The 20,273-nt window shown below is 35.8% G+C and overlaps 1 protein-coding gene across 1 annotated transcript; it reads left to right on the top strand.

Annotated features, from left to right (window-relative positions):
• The first annotated feature begins 271 nt into the window (after window positions 1–271).
• Window positions 272–17,262, top strand: CLVS1 (clavesin 1). The gene is made up of 6 exons (XM_053466572.1): window positions 272–386; window positions 4,748–5,333; window positions 6,986–7,160; window positions 10,361–10,471; window positions 12,502–12,731; window positions 16,729–17,262. The coding sequence occupies exons 2-6, from the start codon at window positions 4,945–4,947 to the stop codon at window positions 16,814–16,816; spliced, it is 993 nt and encodes a 330-aa protein (XP_053322547.1). The 5' UTR covers window positions 272–386; window positions 4,748–4,944; the 3' UTR covers window positions 16,817–17,262.
• The last annotated feature ends 3,011 nt before the right edge of the window (window positions 17,263–20,273 follow it).

Here is a 20,273-nt window from a genome sequence, read left to right on the forward strand (position 1 = left end):
TTTTAAAAAATAGTAAGAAACGTATTACAGCAGAATGTTGTATTCAGAAAATGTCATTATCAGGGTGTCTTTTTGCCCAAAGTGGTTCTGATACCTTGAAATTCACCCAGTTTGCTGAACGGGGGCAACTGGTGAGGTCATGAGAATGTCGGTTTGCGTCACGACCTACCGTAAACCAATCGGGATGGAGGGGTGTGGACTGATTTGGAAACACAAGTCCTGTGTCTTCAAGACACTCGCTGCTTGGGAGGACCCTTCCTTTTGCGTGTTTCTTGTTCGTTCCACGTCTATTGATGAATCCACATCCCCCGAAGCTGAATCCTGCTCCCAGCAGACGTGGATCTAACATGTAGCTCAGGGTGTAAATGGATCTTAGCATGTAACAGGTATGTGGAGATTACTGCACATTCCATGTATTGTTCGTGCTACATGTCTGCATGATTTCAGCACTTTGTGAGTGGACAGCTCCCATCTGCAATGCCTCTGCTTAATGTTTCTACAGCGATTGCATTCTCTACTGATCCTATGGGGGGGAATAAAACAGCTGGTGGTTTGAGGGTAGGGGGTCACTACCAGGACAGGCTGCTAGATCTGGTGAGTCAGCAAAAGATCTCTCTTTACATGAATTAGAGATTGTGGGGTTTTTTGACACCAGGATTGTGATTCATGTAGTTGTTCATTTAATATCATTTAATGCCATAATTGTACATATTTGTGACTTTGTTTCAAATAACCCAGCAGGGATGATCTGACACTTTTAGGAAAGCAGCAGTTTCTTGATGGAATGCTGTTTTTTAAGTAACATTTTGTGCCACTGGGTTGTTGGGCTGTTGAGTGGAAATCAGTGTACAGATACATCACTGTTTTGTACTAAATATTCTGTTATTATTAATAAATGATGCACAAAGTGATACTTTGATTGAGAAAAATGTAGACTGTGACAACACCCCTGTAACATCATCCAACAGCACAATGGGATGAAATGTGTGTTGAATCAAGTGAATTCAGATCTCTAAACCATAATGTTCTCTGCCAGCATATATATGTATGTATATATATATATATATATATATATATATATATATATACATATATATATATATATATATATATATATATATATATATATATAAAATAACATTACAGAGGGTTAAGATTTAGATAAGCATTAAACATAACTGCTACCATCATGTATCTCTCTGTCTATATATATATATATATATATATATATACACACACACATGGAAGTTGTATGTATCAGTGCAAATCACAGTATATATCATTTAATGTCATTTGGTAGATATATATATTTACATATATATAATATATATTATATATACATTTATATATATTTATATATTTTATACAACAAAGAAGCTGCTTATAAGGGATATCTATTGGATAAGAACAATGCCCTGTATACCCTGTATGTAGATTATCAGGTTATCTAAGAACCTGCTATAGGCTTTATTATCCATGAACACCACACATGGCTTTTTAATGTTAAAATGATGTCAACAATTATCAATAATTCTTTTTCCAGCATGTTTTCTTACTCTATAGTAAGCAATACAAACGGTAGTAATGTCACCAGCATTTGTAAATATGTTTTAATAATTTTTGCATGGTTTTGTAAATTCATTCTCATCCACTAATTACAGCTTCTTAGCTGCTATTGTGCACATTGTATCTTTGTCTCCCATACAACGCACAGGCCATATGCCTTAATAACCATTCAGGAGTTAAGTGCTAACCACGGGGCAGTTAGAAGGAATGCTCTGTTGGTTTCCTTGGTGATTCCTTCTCATTCAGAATCTTGTCCCGGAATTATTATAACTATAGGCCATAAAAGTACATAAAATGTTTTCGCTGGTATTCGGTGTTAGCGCCGAAGGTATTGAGCATATGTAGGCCTTTTTGTTATTGGTGAAAAAATAGCATTTCTGCGTTGTCAGATGGCTACACGCAGGATGCAGGAATCAAGCAGGAACCATTAGAACACTAAACAGGCTCATATGGTTTGGGTAGTCTTGGTGAACAATTCTATGTAAACAGTCCATATATTTTAATATGTGGGAGGTAATATGCATGTACTGTATTGAGAAAGCCAAAGCCATCTCCTGTGGCCAGTGGCCTGCTCGGAATGGCAATGTCTTCTAGAGCGTTGTTGGCTAATTGTATGCATGTATGCGCAGCTACACATACCATCTGATGCAATGATATGTGTGCATTGTTAATAATCCAGTCAGGCTGCCCCATTACAAGGCCAGAGTTATACCATATTGTCAGGTTAATGTTTAACATATTGCTTTGCAGGTCACAAAATAAATCTGTTAATTACACGTTAATTGGAGGTCTCATTAAAATCTGGAAGGACAGCAGCACCATAGGACTGAGTTATACAGGCCTGTTACATGACAAGAACGCTATATGTGGCACAAGGCCCTGAATATAGCAAACTACGAAAATATACAGAAAATCTAGAATCCCTAGTAACCCTAGTAAAATCTAGTGATCCCACCAAATATTATTACACTTTGTATTCTATGGCATTAACATGTCACATTTTAAGTGTCATACACACTTTATTTAAAAAAACAATCAGATTTATATAATATGGCTGAATAGTAGGTGGGTCAGACACCACACCCCATATGACATATATATATATATATATATATATATATATATATATACACACATCCCTGTATGTAATGGTTGCCCTTTAGATTTGTAATACTGAGACCTTTGTGCCCCTTGTCTCTGTTTGCTTAAATTTGGCTTTTGTCTGGATTACCCTTTGTACAGCGCTGCGGTGTCTGTTGGAGCTTTATAAAGGAAAAATAATTATTATAGTGATTAATCACCTTACATGGTGTATATGGTTATAGGTAGTATATAAATAGTTATATATTCTCTCTTTTGGTCCTGTTGGAAAAATGAACTAACAAAAGGGCCTTGTATGGGGAAAGTATGTAAAAATATAGTTTTTTGGGTTGCTGCTATGATTATCTGAGAAAAAAATCTGGGAAGCGTGTGATGGGACCTTTGCATTGATTAGCAGATGGGCAGACCCATCATACAATGAAAGAGCACAAAGGAGAGCAAAATGAAATGGAGCCAGCATTAACAAAGAGTTAATCCTGTTAAAGCCATACTTGGAATCTTTGGTCCCTCAGAGTGTTAACTCTTTGTGTGCTCCTGAGATCCCACCAATCCCATACAAAGCTTTTTGCTTCCATCTGGCATCCATCTGGTACTGAAAAAGTTACAGACTAAATATTACACAGTATTCATCATAAATTAGTATTAGTATTATTTTCTGATCTATGTATCTCAATGATTGCGGTTTACGAAAGAGAAAGATTATGACTAAAAAAAAAATCATAAAAAATATAATTTATAATTTCCTTTCAGAATACTTCCCTAAAGATTCCTCCATAATAAAAGGTTAAAAATAAAATGATTTTTTTAAAAAAGGAATAAATTATATGAATAATAATATGAATTATTATTATTATTATTCAGTCTATTTGGAAGTTTCATCCTGGAGCCGATCCTAAAATGCACTTATTAAATAATTGCACATTCAATATAAAAAATAGTAGGCTTGTTTAGTTTTGTGTTTATAATTAAAACCTACCACAAATATGCCTTCCCCTGTTGTGACAATCCTGTATATTCTTCCATCAACATATGCACACTTCTTTCACTCACTGAAACATCTGCTGCTTACTAAAACAAATCTTTTGGAGTCTTTTTTTTTTTTTTTTTTTTTTAAAAAGGATCAATAACGGAGAGAGAAGCACGATGCTTTTGGATATTTTATTTCAGAACTATTCAAAAATATAATTATTCAGTGATATTATTTCAAGGCATACATGTAGACCTATGATACGTGTTGATAGAATTGTTATGCTATGAGAGTCCGCTTGCTGCACTTGATATGGATGAGCGGATGAATCTCAACAGTCAGGTAGCCACATTTCCCTCAATGTTATTTTTTAAAACAAAAAACTTTAGATCAATCAGATATAAGGACTTTCTGACCCGTCACCTCCTCGCTTCCAAACCACCTCACCACCCCCACCTCCTCCTCACCAAACCAGCACCTGCTCCCCAGCGCCTTCCCCTCACCATCTCCTTTTTTGTCTTCTGTGGCTGCCTTGCATTGTGTGGGGGGCATTATGTGCCCCTGCGACCCTGCCAGACATCAGTAGCACAGCCGGCTGTTCCCCAGACAGCTAATATTCAATTAAAAAAACAAGTTACATTTTAGGGCTGCCACCTAACTTTCTGTACTATCTAATATTAATCTATATTGACTTTTAAAAACGGCCTTTTGCCTCTCTGGGACAAGCCTACTAGCCATAAAACATCAAATAAACCTTATTATAAAATTAAACATGTAATAAATGAAGCAATAATAACACTTTTGTTTACATTTTTAATACATATTTATACTGCATTTTCTATGCCATGCTTTAATAAAAGAGAATTAACAATAATAAATATCTACGTGGTACATTTTAATTACACCAATTTATATGACATCATTGTATGATTAAAACTATGAAACGTGAAAACAATTCAGATCACTGGTAAATATTCTGTTTTGTAATTGTAATTTTATTGTAGCTGAAACAGCCAGGTCTGTTCATTAATCCAAATAAATACATTCTGCCTCACAGCTAGAGTTTTTCGTATGCTTGTTCCTTTATGTTTTGTTTTTGTTTTCTTTTTCTAGAAATCAGGACATTTCCCTGCGGAGGAATATTATATCTACATTACTTTCCTGTGATTAGAAGGCTCTGCCTTCCCCTGGTATATCAACAAAATCTCCTGTTGCTTTAGAGAGTTATTTGGAAATTCGTTGCATGGGATCTGTGTTTTTGCTGCTAATTTATCAAAATTCTAATTTTGAACAGATCTAAGAACATAAAAATGACCCATTTGCAAAGTGGACTCAGTCCAGAGACTGTAGACAAAGCACGATTGGAACTAAATGAGAACCCAGACACATTACATCAAGATATCCAACAAGTCAGGGATATGATCATAACTAGACCTGATATTGGGTTCCTACGGACGGATGATGCCTTCATTTTACGATTTCTACGAGCTAGGAAGTTTAACCAGATGGAGGCCTTCAGACTTCTTGCCCAGTACTTCCAGTATCGCCAGCTTAACCTGGACATGTTCAAAAATCTCAAAGCGGATGACCCGGGCATTAAACGAGCCCTCATGGATGGATTTCCAGGTGTGCTCGAAACTCGTGATCATTATGGACGAAAGCTTCTCCTGCTTTTTGCAGCCAACTGGGATCAGAGTAGGTAAATGTAGATAGAATCTTATTTTTTTAATGAGCCTTTTGTTGTCAAAATATACATTGAGTGTAGAAATTGAAAATTGAAAGTTATAATGTTAGATGTAGGTATTTTTATCATCATTTAAGAGGAAAATATAATCTGATATTATTCTACGTGATGTCCTACCAATAAACTGTCCCTCTAGGGGCATCAAAACTGAACCGCAACAACCAATTAACAAAACTCTCTGTTTTTGTCATTTGGTCACCTGTGCATTAAATTTGTACATTAAAAATGTTCAGCCATGCAATTTAGAAGCATGTAATGCGTTGTGAGATGCAGATGAGAAATTTGACATCACTATGTGTTATTAAAGCCCCCTCCCCCAGTGAAACTCTCCTTCAAAGCATGTCCTGCATAATTCATAATACATGGAAGAGTTCTAGAAAGTGACATTGATTTAACTATACATTATGCGGGGCCAGCTAGGCCCTTCTTGTAGGAGCAAAACATCTGGTGATGAAATTTGCTGCTCTCCTGCGATAGCACACAGGATGTTAGTTTTGGGAATATATATAATTATATCTCTCCAGTGCTACAAGAGAATAATGTCCTTAGCCCTTTGGCTTCTAGCCTTCTTTAACTGATTAACTGTAGATCTGCTTTTACCGACCGGAAGTCCTCAAGTCAGAAGACCAGCTCTGTAGGGCGTCCGTTTGAGCTGCTTGCAAAAGCACAAGAACAAAACGATTCTCAGGAATACGCTTCCTCAGGAGTATCATGTGTTTTAGGGACAGCAATGGACATTTAACTTTGTAAAAGAGAAATTAAAGTAACTATAGCATCAACTAGCATCATACACATAGAAACAAATGTTTATCTTTACAGAAGGACTGAACAATGTGTCATATTTATATTGTATCATCATACTACATTACACATATTACATAAGGCAAGACAATTTAATGTCTGCACACTATTTTTAAAGATCTCTACATTAGTGACTGCCAATAATTTTGTAGACATCTATTTTATATATATATATATATATATATAAAATGTAATATCTCTGTACGTTCATGTTTTAGCTGAAAGGTAAATTTGCTTGGAATGGTCGTCAATTTTTTTTGTTTTTAAAACAATAAGATTGTCTTAGATACTTACTTGTTTCCCTGCTATAAATGAGAATGTGCAGTATGTGAACCTCAATAAACTCACTATTAAGTTTGTAAATATATGTACAAAGGATACCTCTGTAATAGAGACGCTGGGAAAAGGAATGGAAATATAGTTATGTATCTCAAACATTCTTGAACTATGAACGTTCATTGTTTATACGACTGTTTCCACTAACCTTATGTGAGTTTAGGTGGAATATCTCCATGCCCAAGCTTGGAAGACACTTCATTTATCTCTCTATGTGCAGCTATATAACACCCACGTCTCCAAGTGGTAGTATAAGCGACCAAATAACTTTAAACATATTATAACTACCGTTACTGGTAAGCATTTTATTATATTCAAATAAAATGGACAAGGACAGCAGTAAGTCTTATATACAAGACCACCGAAACTCTTTAGCTCCCAATAAATTTGTGTTTACAAGGTATCTAGACTTAGTTAATGTATGACTGCTGGTATTTTACTTATTTATGAACTTATTTATGTATTTCCAGGAATTCTTTTGTGGACATTCTAAGGGCTATTCTATTATCACTGGAAGTTCTCATTGAAGACCAGGAACTTCAGATCAATGGCTTTATATTGATAATTGACTGGAGCAATTTTTCCTTCAAGCAAGCTTCCAAACTCACCCCCTCTATCCTTAAACTGGCGATTGAGGGTTTACAGGTATGTGCTTTGAGCAAACCTCCAGGGTTTATATAACATCAATCATTCACTTTACATCCACATACAATATAATCTTTTGGTTTACTTTTCATTTTCCCCTCATTTCGAGTTTGGAGATTTGCAGCTCAATCACATGGAAGAGTTTGGAGGATTAAAGTAAATTACATCTGTCACAATGAAACATGCAGTTCCTCTGCACCGAGCTTACATTATTCATGATATTAAGTGATTAAAATAAAAACAATGCCGTTAATACATTCCAACTTACAAATTAATACAAATGGGAATTTTCTGCAAACGTGTCAATCAGAGACTTATAACCCGATGAACTGTATTAGAATAAATGTTGCTGCTATTGTAAATCAAAAGCTAAAACGTGTAAATATGAAATAATAAACTACAGAGTGGTTAGAATAAAACACGGCAGGAGATCTGTTTGGCTGGACACATCTTCTGCATGCCAAATAGCTGGGCCCAGGGAAAGGGGTAAATGCCACTGTGGGGCCACTGTGCGGATTGCCTGGCGCTGTTTTTGTGTGTGCATTACATTGTGTTTATGATTCTCATCAACAAAACCCTTGTAAACTAATTTATGACCTACAGTTGAGTGAAAATGAAATACCGGCCTTCTTTTGCATAAATTGTCTTATTAACATAGGGAGTTGAAGCAGTCAGAGACACTTATTATCTGAATGTCAACATTAGAAATATTTTATGTAGGTTTATATCTTGCGAAATCCTTTGGACTACATTACTAAGCATGTGTGTGTAATTATTATGCGACATGAACACTGATGTTTTTCTAGAATTGGCTTCTGATTCAGTGACCTAAACGGGAGTGCAAATGAACATGTGCAAGAAATTGACATACGAATGCTTTCTGAAACAGGCTAGGAGTTAAATGAGATACAAGTCTCTTTTTCTAACTCCAATAACTAAAGAATGCATCATTCAAATTGCATTCAGTAAAATGCATTGGATCCATGCAAAATGGACTCCAACATTTCTAAAGATAAAAAATTTGACTACATTGTTCTTTTAACAAAAGAATTTGGCGAGAGTAAGACTAGCGGGACAGAGTAGACACTAATGGGGGAAGCCTTCTTAGCTGACATGAAAATTAACTCACAACTGTGCTCAATAAACACACAACTGTGCTTTCCAATGAATACCCAGGTGCAGGCTTGCCTGGGGGACAATTGGCTTTCAAAAACACAAAGTCTGTGTTAGCGTGAATGTGTGTGTAAATATGTGTGCCAGTGCGTATGTTAGCTACCAGGAGGAAAGGCAAGGGGCTGCTCATTGTAAAGAGAGGATCATGGTGTTTTACCTGACCTCAGTTTAGGAGTCTAGTGTCTGGTAGGTGTAGGTAATATAAAGTGCTTGTATGACCTGTATTAGTAAAGTTATGCATGGAGTAAAGAAACCCATGGAGTAAAGAATGGTTTGTATAGAGCTGAGAACATTTTAGTGGTAGGAAGTCTTAGCTGAAGTACAAGATACAAAGCTACGTTAAGGTATTGGTAGGCTCTGGAATACAATATAACTCAGAGACCCATGTATTCCATAAATATTGGGAATGAGTTGGATACTTTTTACTATGTATAACATGCAGGGAAACAGGCAAATCACAAGATGTGACTATTATAGAGAAAATGCTGAAGATAGCTTGGTGAGTGATTAATCAAGTGTGGTGGCTGAATGATAATTCGGTTTATTCACAATTAGCCAGATAATACGTTACTGACAATTGGGTCAGGGACCTTCCAGCTTCAAATAAACTGTGCCTTGTTTGTTTTGATTCTTCAGGGTGTCAAACTGGTGATTATACAAATCCATTGAGAAACTTTAATATTTTACTGCTTTAATATAGTTTAATATACTGCTGTAACCAATGTTCCTTATGCTTACATCACGTAATGGGAAATCTGTTCCTTGAAATGTTCAGCATTGATCCACTATAAGGAATCACGCGTCACTGAATGATTAGCCCACGGAAAGCAATGCTGGCTCTGAAATTGCCGTTCTTGGAATTCCAGCTAACATAATTTAGAAACCCCAAACTCTTCAGCAAACAGTCCTTTTAGGGAGAGATAAGGAGGAAGGAAGGAGATATTGAGATATGAGGATAAAGGAGATAGATGGGGAGAAAGGGGAGAGATAATGAGAAGTGGGAGTGATGAGAAAAGGTGGAGATAATGAAAACTGGGAGAGATAGGAAGAGATCAGATAAAGTGAAATAGGGTCAGAGAAAGGGAAATAGATACATAAAAAGAAAAACATGAGCTAGGGACTATTTAGTATTGTTTTAAATAAATTTAAACGTGTCCTTTGCTGAGCCCAGCAACTGTAAAAATGTCTTCCATGAATCATGTCCATGTCTATCCCTGGTCAGACCTCCCGGTGCTCTGGCTCCAGAGAAAGCGGTGAGAGCAAGACTGAGAGGAGTCCTGACTTAGAGAAGACCTGAGACTCTGAGAGGAGACCTCTTTGAGTATAATAACCTCCGTCAAAATATAGTGGGGAGTGAGAATTTTATGTTTTTGCTTCAGACACAGAATAAACTTCAGTAGAGCATACAAAATAAAAATAATATTGTTCTGTGGTCATCTTTCAAACACCTACATCCATTATAATGTATTGTACAGATCAACAGTGTGCAATAACCTTTTATTACTGTCGCTGCGTCAATGCATGCATTTTTGTGACAATATCTGTAATATCTATTATCAGTCACGAACAGCTGACTTGATTAAGGGGAAGCAGAGGTTTAAATGAATTATGTGCTGGCGTCATTAGTATGTCAGACACATTTGCCTGGATGACTTCCCTAAGGTCTTAAGGGAATATCTAAGAAAGAAAACAAGACAATACAGAAGGCATTGAGATGCTGTTTGCATAGTATCCACAGTCTGCCTTCCACAACATGACACTAAATCAAGGGGATTATACAGTTTACCAACCAGACTCATCTTTGTTTACCTGCTTGTAGTCCTTTTTGCGACTGAACTGGACGGATTAAAGGGACACTTCGAATTTTTAGAGTCAAATTAAAAAGTTCAAAATACGCAATTCAGTTCGTTGGCGCAGCCGTCCTAAAGTCATTTCCTTCGGAGAGCTCCGGATAATTAATTACTTTTCCTCCCAGCTGCCCTGCCGATAATGTGCATTAACATGCTTCTGTTTTCTCGTTGTTGTAGGACAGCTTCCCAGCTCGATTCGGCGGTATCCACTTTGTCAATCAGCCCTGGTACATCCACGCGCTGTATACCATAATTAAACCATTTCTCAAAGACAAGACAAGGAAAAGGGTAAGACAAATGAACACGTGTAAAGCTGCGCTCTTGGATAAAGTGCAAATCCCTGTTGGCCTCGTGCTCTGGATAGTCTGTAATTTCCGGTGACCTTTTAGAAGAAATCATGTGACACACGGTGGCCTCAGCTGCTGTTTGCAAATTGGTTTAGAACGATGATGCTTTAGAAAGGGATTCACCTCTTTGTATTGAATCCCACGGGTGGAATGGCCGATCAATAAAGTATCAAAAAGCCGTATCAATAAACTAGAAATACATATAAAACGACACAAATCATAAAGATATTATACTTAAAATGCTATTATTGCAGCAAATTATGTGATATATATACACTGCCGTTCAAAGATTTATGGTCACTTAGAAAATGACTTGTTTTCTTGGATCAGATATACGGTGTAGGCATTAGTAATGTTGTAATGGAGGATTGTAACTGGAAACTGCTGATTTCTAATGGATAATCCTCATCGGCGTCCCGAGGCCCTTCATCAGCAGCCATCACTCCTGTGTTCCAGTGGCACATTCTGTTTGCTAACTCAAGTTTGAGTGTAAAAAGGCAAACTGTTAATTAAAAAACCCTTTTGCAATTATGTTACACCACTAATAATTTGCTTGTTTTCTATGAAAACAGCTAAGTGACCCCAAACCTTTGTACTATAGTGCATGTATGTTACAAATATCCACTCTGTAGCAGGTTCAACATCCTAGAGTTTTTTGGTTACATGTCATTCATACAATGGGCTTTCACTTGTGTCAATTAACAGGCAATGTGAGAAGGCAAATAGAATTCTATCATTATCCTTCAGAAGGAGGAGAGTACTTCTTTTTACTTGTGTTTCTATAAAAGTAACTAAATCAATTAAAAGTGGGTAGTGCTATTTAACATAATACACTTAGTGTGATGTTTATATTATATCTTTGTAAATGCTGCAATGATCACTTGTACGGTGCTTCACGTCGGTACAACTTGTTGTGAACCCACCCAATGATTGCTCCTCAGCTATTTATGTGTAGATAGCGGCTTCTATTGACTGTAGCGGTGAGTAGTACCGGGTACCGCAGCACGCAACTGTGTGTCATTAGTTTCTCTGCGCAAAGACTCCCGTAAAACTTCAGTCTTGAATATTTATTGTGCAGTAACGTATATATATATGGATGGATTTATTAGAATAGTGGTTGGGGACATTAGTTTTCACCTGTACACATACAAGATTACTAGGCTCAGTGTTTCCAGGCCATAAATCATTTTTTATAAGATAGATTAATTATACTGTCAAATATTGCTCTAAATTTTGCATGGCGTGCACTGGCTTCTACTTAAAATAATAATAAAAATGCATTCTGCTTCCATCTGAGAAATTCGTAGTATTCACATGGAAACGTTTTCAGCTATGCACAAATAGTAAAATAATAGAAAGGTAACATTTATTAATCTTGTCTACAGTAAACAACATATAATCTCTATTTTAGGATAAAGTATTGAGGGGCAGTGTTATGCAACCAAGCTCAACAAATGTCAATAATAGCTGCTAAAATGTTGTTTTTTATAGAAGCAGTCACACTTGCTGTTGATCAATTAATCAAGGGCATTTGATTAGCAGCACCTGTCTGCTACTTAGCGTCTTAATTCCTATGAAAGCAGCAAGGGTTTACTTTGTTTTTCACACATGGCTTCTCCATTTTGGCTTTATTTGTGTTGAATAAATCATGACATGGTGTATTATGCCATGTGTTGTTCATTTCATCAGCCCCGCCTTAAAAACAAAACTTGTCAGTTTTCCCTCTTGGTTCACCAAGAGAGCTGTAGTCAAGTCACATATTGGGTTGTAGATATAGAAAAAAAAATCAAGCGGCAAAGGAAATTGTATTTGTCTAAAATGTTCAACAACTTAAAGATATTATTATTTCATGATATTTAGAATTAATTGTGTATGTTTAGCACCAAAGTAGCATCACTAATTAAAGTTGAATTGAGGCATTAAAACTGTATTATGGTAATGTATAAAATATATTTGTTCATTTATTTGCAGATATTTCTTCATGGTAATAATCTCAACAGCCTCCATCAGCTGATTCACCCAGACTGCTTACCTTCTGAATTTGGGGGCACACTTCCACCGTATGACATGGGCACCTGGGCTCGATCACTGCTTGGCTCTGACTATAATGACGAAAATGAATATACACACAGTTCCTATAATGAAATACACGTGAAGCACACAAGCATTGACAGAGAATGTTCTCCAAAATACATGAAAAGGTAATTATTTATTTACTTTACAAAAAATTATTATTATTAGAGTATTATTAGAGTTTTTCAATCTGTTACCATTGACAATAAAAAAAAAATCAGATGGTGCATACACAAACCTCGTCGTTCTTGATACAATAAGTAGCCATAAGGAAATCGTTTTGTCAGCGTGTCCGTGCCCAGATCCATCTAAAGCCACACCTTGACTGATTGGAGCTCTTTATTTGGGGTCTGGGTTTTGCCATCTGTAATTTCTGAAAATTCCAAAAACACTACTGTATGTATGTTACTGTTATTATTGTATATAGAGTTGATTAGGTGTTTATTTGAGGAAAGGAAGTGACCAAATACTCCCGACAAAAATAGAAGCCACATCAATAAAGCCCCATCACTCATTCTTACCTAGTTATATTTATGTCACAAGTACAAAAATCAGGACATATAATCACAGAAAATACACAGAATATACATTATTCGTTCTGTCCGATAACAGAATTATCATCTGCACATAATTTGTACCTTGGTAAGCAATTCCAGTTTAACCCTTGATAACCACTGTCAATGTTCTTGATTCACTTTTATGTCTACAGATGCTGACAGACGATTCATCGTTTTCTTATGTTGTCTCTGTTCCCGTTCATACTTGTTCTTGTTTTTGTAGCCTCCCACTAGTATTTTCTGGTGCTTTTTATACCATGATGCAGAAACGCACTGCGTGAAAAGCATTTTAACACTACTCTGATGCCATTGGGAGCACTGCTTTCATTCACTGCTGCTTGGATGGATCTTTAGCCTTAAGCTTTACTGGTGACCATAGTTGCACCACATAAAACATGGTTTGTCTTTACCGAACATTAATAAACGGAGGAAACACAAATATATCCACTATTGCCAAAACAAAGACACTAAGTAATGAAATTAAATCTCAGGCCTCGGAAACCAGTGTCCCAATGTTCCATCTGCTATGTTTGTTGAGAGGTCTACATTATTACACTATGGAGGACTAAAATTAAGGCCGTAATGATTAATCAGGCAAAAAGGTATTCTATGAAACAGTGCCATAATTTAGGAACCTCTGCTTTTTATGTTTTACCGAACAGCTGTGATAATTCTTCCCAGTTGCTATAACTCTTTCCTTTTGCTTAGTGAAGAAATTGGTTTGAAGAACGTGACTAACGTGTAAACCACACACGTTCAGAAGATAACTAACATCCAGATAATTATCATGCATAAGATGTATTAAATCTACAGCATTGCGCAATAGGAGAGAGAAATAAATACTGCCTTCTAATTCTAAAAAGTAAGAAATAGCTTCGATGAAATCTGCCTGGAATTTTTTTATATTAGCCGTTATTAAATATTAATATTTATTTTTGTGATTACAAAAAAAATGCTGCCTATAATATGGATGATGCAGCTGATATTTTTATGACAAAAATCGTTTAACGTAGCCGTAAAAAAACACTTTGCAAGATAAATTGAGATTTGTAAGGTAAGTGTTATGTTTCCTATCACAAATGTGGTTCAATCAGATGTATTTGACTTTGAATATTTATTAATTATTTTGCTGAAAAGTAATTATTGATAATTAGGCAAAGTATTGTGGTAGAGCTTGAAATGTTTCATGTCCTAAAGCTGACTTCATTAGCGGCACTTCGCCTTCTTGTATTTGTCTAAAAGACGGGATTTCTAGAAAGAAATAGCGTGCCCGCTGGATGGTTAATGCTTATTTTCACAACATGGCTCTTTAAACATGCTGCTTTATAACATGGCGATAAGACAGGTTATGAAATATTCAGGCTCTTTTTCTGAACCTTTGCCACTTGCAGCATAAAATATAAGTGAAGCCATTAGCAACAGTAGCAGCAGCTGCAGGATACTGCAATCAGACTAATGACATTGACCTAGACCAAGGACATCCTTGCAATTAAAATAACAGTTCCAATAAAAATTCTAATATTTTACAGTGATTTATATTAAAGTCACCGCCAACTAAATGTTCGATATTTTTGTTATAAGAATATAAAATAGAATAAAGCATAGCCACTTAACATACACACACACACACACACACACACACACACATATATATATATATATATAAATATACACACACACACACACACACACATATATATATATATATATATATATATATATACACACACAGATATGTATATTTATTGGCACATACAATTTCAGATTATCTATGATTGTGTTATTCTTGTAATTAAGAATATTTCACATGCTACTCTGGATGTATACAATTGCATGTGTAACATATACTGTTGTTACGTATTAAATACATATTTAACAATACATATATAAGGTGTATATAGTATGTGTTTAGAAAGTAGTCCTATAACATTCAGATATAAGCTACCAATAATTAAAGTACACCTGTGTTTAGTCGCATTGCAGCTACAGAATTGACTGGTGGATATCTTAAACCATGTCTGATGTTCATTTTCATCAAATCGAAATTAACTTTCTTTATAATTATTTGACCTTGAAATTATACCTTTATATATTCCTTTATATATAATTTATACAGCTGCAGACCTTTTAGCATTCCAAATGTACCTCCAACGCAAATCAGAGAGCAGAGTTTATTAGCAACAGAAACCAAGGCGTTACTGAAGTAATTGGGTAATTAGCAGAACTGATAATTTTTTTGAGGCATTAATTACTTTTGTACAAAATGTTCCTTCCCTACCTGCTTCCGTCAAATCATGACAGGATGTCAACTAGCACGATATTGGAAAAATATGTTTGAAATGTTTAGAGGCAAAAGAAATTGGTTGGGGGAGGCAGGTAACTCACATACTCACTGACACACACTCACATTTACACAAACTTATACACTCACGCTTCTACATACTTACACACTTATGCTAACACAGTTTTTCTCACACATGTACACATACATATTTAAGCTAAAACACACTTACACATTCATGCTCACATATACTTACACAAACACATTAATGCTAATACACAATCACTTACACATACACATTAATGCTCACACACACACTTATCCATACACTCTCACTCTGACATACATAGATACTCCATCCTTGCCTTACCCCCTACCTCACTTGCTGCTTACATAATGGCTGCTCACACTCTATAAGTGAGCAGCCTTGCTTTTACAGTTGCATTCACGCCCCCCAGCCAGCCCAAATTTGTTCACATAGGGCTGGACTGAACTAAAAACTAACTAAAACATTTCAAAACAATCTTGTAATGCTAGAAACATTAAATAAGGTGTATTACATAACTAGAACTATCATCATATTTAAATTATATTTTAGAGCTATTATTAAGGCAACTACACTGATAAGAAGGGCTATGTAGCCCGGTGTTTCTGAAGACACTGTATTCAGCCAGCAGGGGCATCATCAGGGATCCCAGAAATGGCCTGAACTCCACTAGAGTAGTGTTTCTGGTTGTGTCAACATTGACCCCACCAGAAACAAAAACGCATAAGCATTCAAATAATGCGGGTGTACCACACCAAATATAAAGGCGATATAAAAGGGGGTACATTGTTGCTATGAACTATATGGGTAAGAATCAGGAATTTAATCTTAGATTATAAGGAGTAAGTGGAGAGATTGGCACAGAGGACGAACAATGATGAGATAAAATGATTAGCTTGGCATTGGTATTTAGAATATATTGTAGTGGCAAAAGGCTTGGATGGGCGAGGCAAGCTAGTATGTAGCTACAGTAATCCATACAGCATAACATGAGGAATTTTTGTTTTATAATTGTATTTGATGACATCATTACTCACCTTAAATAACAAACTAATGCAGTGAAGAATATGGTCTGCATGGGATCATACAGACCCATAACATAATTTATACTTTTCTCTTGCCGTATATTTGGCTGCAGTTCATCAATCCTCTGAATCAACAATTAAACCCTTAAGAACAAAGTTATCAAATATGCTGGTATTACAATATGCCATTATGTCATATTTCTTAATGTCTTTCAGATCTCAGTCAGTGGTGGAGCCCGGCACACTGAAGCATGAAGATCACAGAGACAATGAAAACACCCAGCCACTGCTATCTCTAGATTGATTCTTCCGGCTTAACCTCAGACACATTCTTCATCAACGGGTCTTTATTTTTCTCACTTTGCAAAAACTCACCAGTTTTTTTGCACACGTTGCCACTTCGCAAGAGACCTATTTCATTTAATTTCCATAGTGCCAAATTAAAGGGGCAACATTATCAATATCCTTGAAGAAGTGTTGTTTGCTGCCAAAAATGGACACAGATAAAGTGCAACAGAGTTATAAGTTTAAAGAGCTTATGTTATAAAATGTATTCTCTGACAGTGTATTGTAGGCAACCTCTGTGTAAAAGAATTATCAGTATTTTTGTAACATTTGCAGACAAATAGAAGTTAGTTTGTATGAACACCCGTGATATTTTGTTCTTGTACCCACTAAAAGTCACCAGCAGAAATTGTCAGTCATTTTGTTGAATGTGTTAATTATAAGATAAAATTGTCGAAAAGTCAATGAATGTCTTAAGCTAGTTGGAATGTAAGCGATGGTGCAGGCAGCCTTTGACACTAGAGAGCTCATTATCCTCAGCTGCCATTTGGAAAGGATCAGTGGGAGTTCTAATTCACCAACATGTCTCCAACGGTTTTTGCAGTAATTTTGAATGTAGAAGTAGTACAGGGGTATTGTAGGGAAACAAAACAGATACAAAAACTTACAATTTCACTAGGAGTACACTCAAAATGTGTTAAGAATAAGATGTAGGGTGACAATTTGTACCTGGCTTGAAACTATACAAGGTCTGGGTTCCTTGTCTCTGCATTGAAAGCTCTTCCACATGCTTCAAAGGACAGTTTTACTCTGGTTGAAACTTGAGTAGAATGAATCCTTAAGATGACTGGTATATTCTTAGATTTCACTCTTTCATAATCCACACAAACATTACAATACATGATTAAACTAGTATATACACAGGTTTTCTAGGTCTAAACCAGCGGTGAAACTTCATTTCATGCCATTGACTTCTATTGATAATTCTTCAAAACTTCCAAATGTTAACAGGTAGTAAGCCCATCTAGTATATAGAATCTCATATTTAATTGGGTTAATACACCAAGTTAAAACCACTTCTTTTACAAAGATAGATTTGATTCTTAGTAACAGCATTCAGATGATGCATTGGATGCTGTTGATGGCATGGAGTCTGTTTTGAGGAGATGTCCGTGACAACTGAAACCATGTCTGGTCATAGCTGGAAACTTGCCCCTTCCTCGACTAGCTATTCACTAGGCTGGTGTATTTGGGCCTAGACTGATGATAGAGCTGTCCTGGGTTAAGCCCTTAAATAAATACACCACTGTGGTGACATAATTCAGGAGTCAGATGGTTCTATTACCATCCAAGACTGAAGACCTTGACCCACCAGTACTCAAATAATGTTTTCAAATATAACACAGTAGTTAGAAAATCCCTTGGATACTTGGAATCTCAAGTTTTATCAGAACACTGTAAAAGAAATTGTGTCTGCTTTAAAAGTAGGGTAAAGCAAGAATCAATTAGATGCTGTTTTTGCATATGTAAAGGTTCACGTTTATGTTCGAGGCACATCCTTTGTGTCAACATAGAAGCCAGAGACAGTCTAATTTGAGGCAATTTCCTCACGCCACATCTTTGAAATGATTAAAACTTATATCATACCTCTCTAGTCTAAAATAATCAACGTTTCCATTTCATCTAATTGCCGCTGATCAATAGTTGTAAGATTCATTGTATACAGCCTTCAAATGAGGTGCCAAAGATTCTGTTTATTATTTATTTGCACAATGTTTCACATCATCCAAATAAAACCATGTGCTATGTTTAGGGTATTTTTATTGACTCATTAAATAAACAGACTAACGATGGTCTTAGATGAATACATACATACATGTACATTAGATAAAGGACAACAGACATGACGTTCCTCGTTCTTGGGTCATCAATTTAGATGGAATTATATCTGCGTTTATGTACAAAAATGTAAAACATCAGCTTCTGATTAAGTCTAAGAGAACCTGGTAACCATCTTTGGCTTCTCCAGTTTAAAAAACTTAACTTAGGTGCTCAAGTCAGAAGAAATGTATAGAAACACAATAATTATATTTTGGATCCAGCTGGCATTATTAGGGGTTTAGTGGGTGACCCCCCCCTTATATCTGTAAGTAACAACGGTGCAGTTCCAAATGGTTTTCAGCCTGCAATAGGAATTGTAGTTAATGAAATATGTTTAGACCTTAACCCTGTTTAACACATTTGGGAAATATCCCAATATTAATGGAATTTGAATGAGCTTTCTCACCACTGAGTACGGATGAGTGACACAATTAATATATGACAAATAGGGCAACACAAACTGAGGCTCTCAATGATATTTAAAGTGCTGAAGCACCTTTTTGTTCTATGATTGGAACGGTAACATATGGCTCTTTAACTGGGATGAAACGACTCACATAGGCTGATCGATCGCCATAGGGAGTTTTATTCCAACAACGTGCAGAATAATGAACTGTTTAGCTAAATATATTCATGGTCCAGATATGGCCATCTCAGGGGACATCTAGGTCTTCTATTATGAATGATGAGCTGATTCTAATGTAAACAGCAAAGAAAATTCTTCGCAATGAGGGGTTTAAGTATTATAGTAAGCAGAGCAGTTGTATTAAAGAAAAAAAATACAAAAGATGAATAAACATTTTTTCACCTTTATTTGTATTAGTAAAGATATAACAAATCACATTTAAGAAAAATACATATTGGTCTCAGTACATGTACGTGACCTCCGCATAGTAGTAACATTACATTACAAAAATAATTCCATCTTTCCACCAATCTACAGAAAAAAATCATAATATACAATACACAGCATTATCATGAGGTCCGGAAATTGCTCATCGCATAACTGATAGCATAACAGAAAAAAAGATCTCATTCATAAAAAAAAGCAATTTGTCCTGTAGAGCAGCCACATTCATTATTTCATGGTTTTCACCTTTTGTATTTGAAGCCCATAGATCACTAAAGAAAATGAAATCATTTTCCTCAGCATTAATAATGTATCTGATTGGCCAAGTTACAGAGCGGTAGAGGAAGATGATATATTTTGGTTGCATGGGTTATGAGGCACAGTGCAGTTGGGATGCCATAGAAAAAAACCTCACTTATAGAACCAAAGCAAAAATGGAAGCACAATTAAATCGCCTTTTGTGAGCTCCTTTTTAAGAAAAGGCACATGATTAAAACATAAAATGCAAATATAACATTTGTGATTGTGGCGATACAAAGCATATATTACTGACAAATGATCATATTGGCGTTACTGTATAGTATACAATTACAGATGCATTCTAGAGGTTTGTATGTATATAGGTACTTGTAGACTTATTTACAAGACACAGCAGCTTAAGTTAATCAACTTCTTAATTAAATAGGTGTTGATGATGATGTCACATTTAGAGGAAAATATGAATACCATCATCAATATAAAAATA

Source organism: Spea bombifrons, chromosome 5, assembly GCF_027358695.1.
Source record: "Spea bombifrons isolate aSpeBom1 chromosome 5, aSpeBom1.2.pri, whole genome shotgun sequence".
Taxonomy (NCBI): Eukaryota; Metazoa; Chordata; class Amphibia; order Anura; family Pelobatidae; genus Spea; species Spea bombifrons.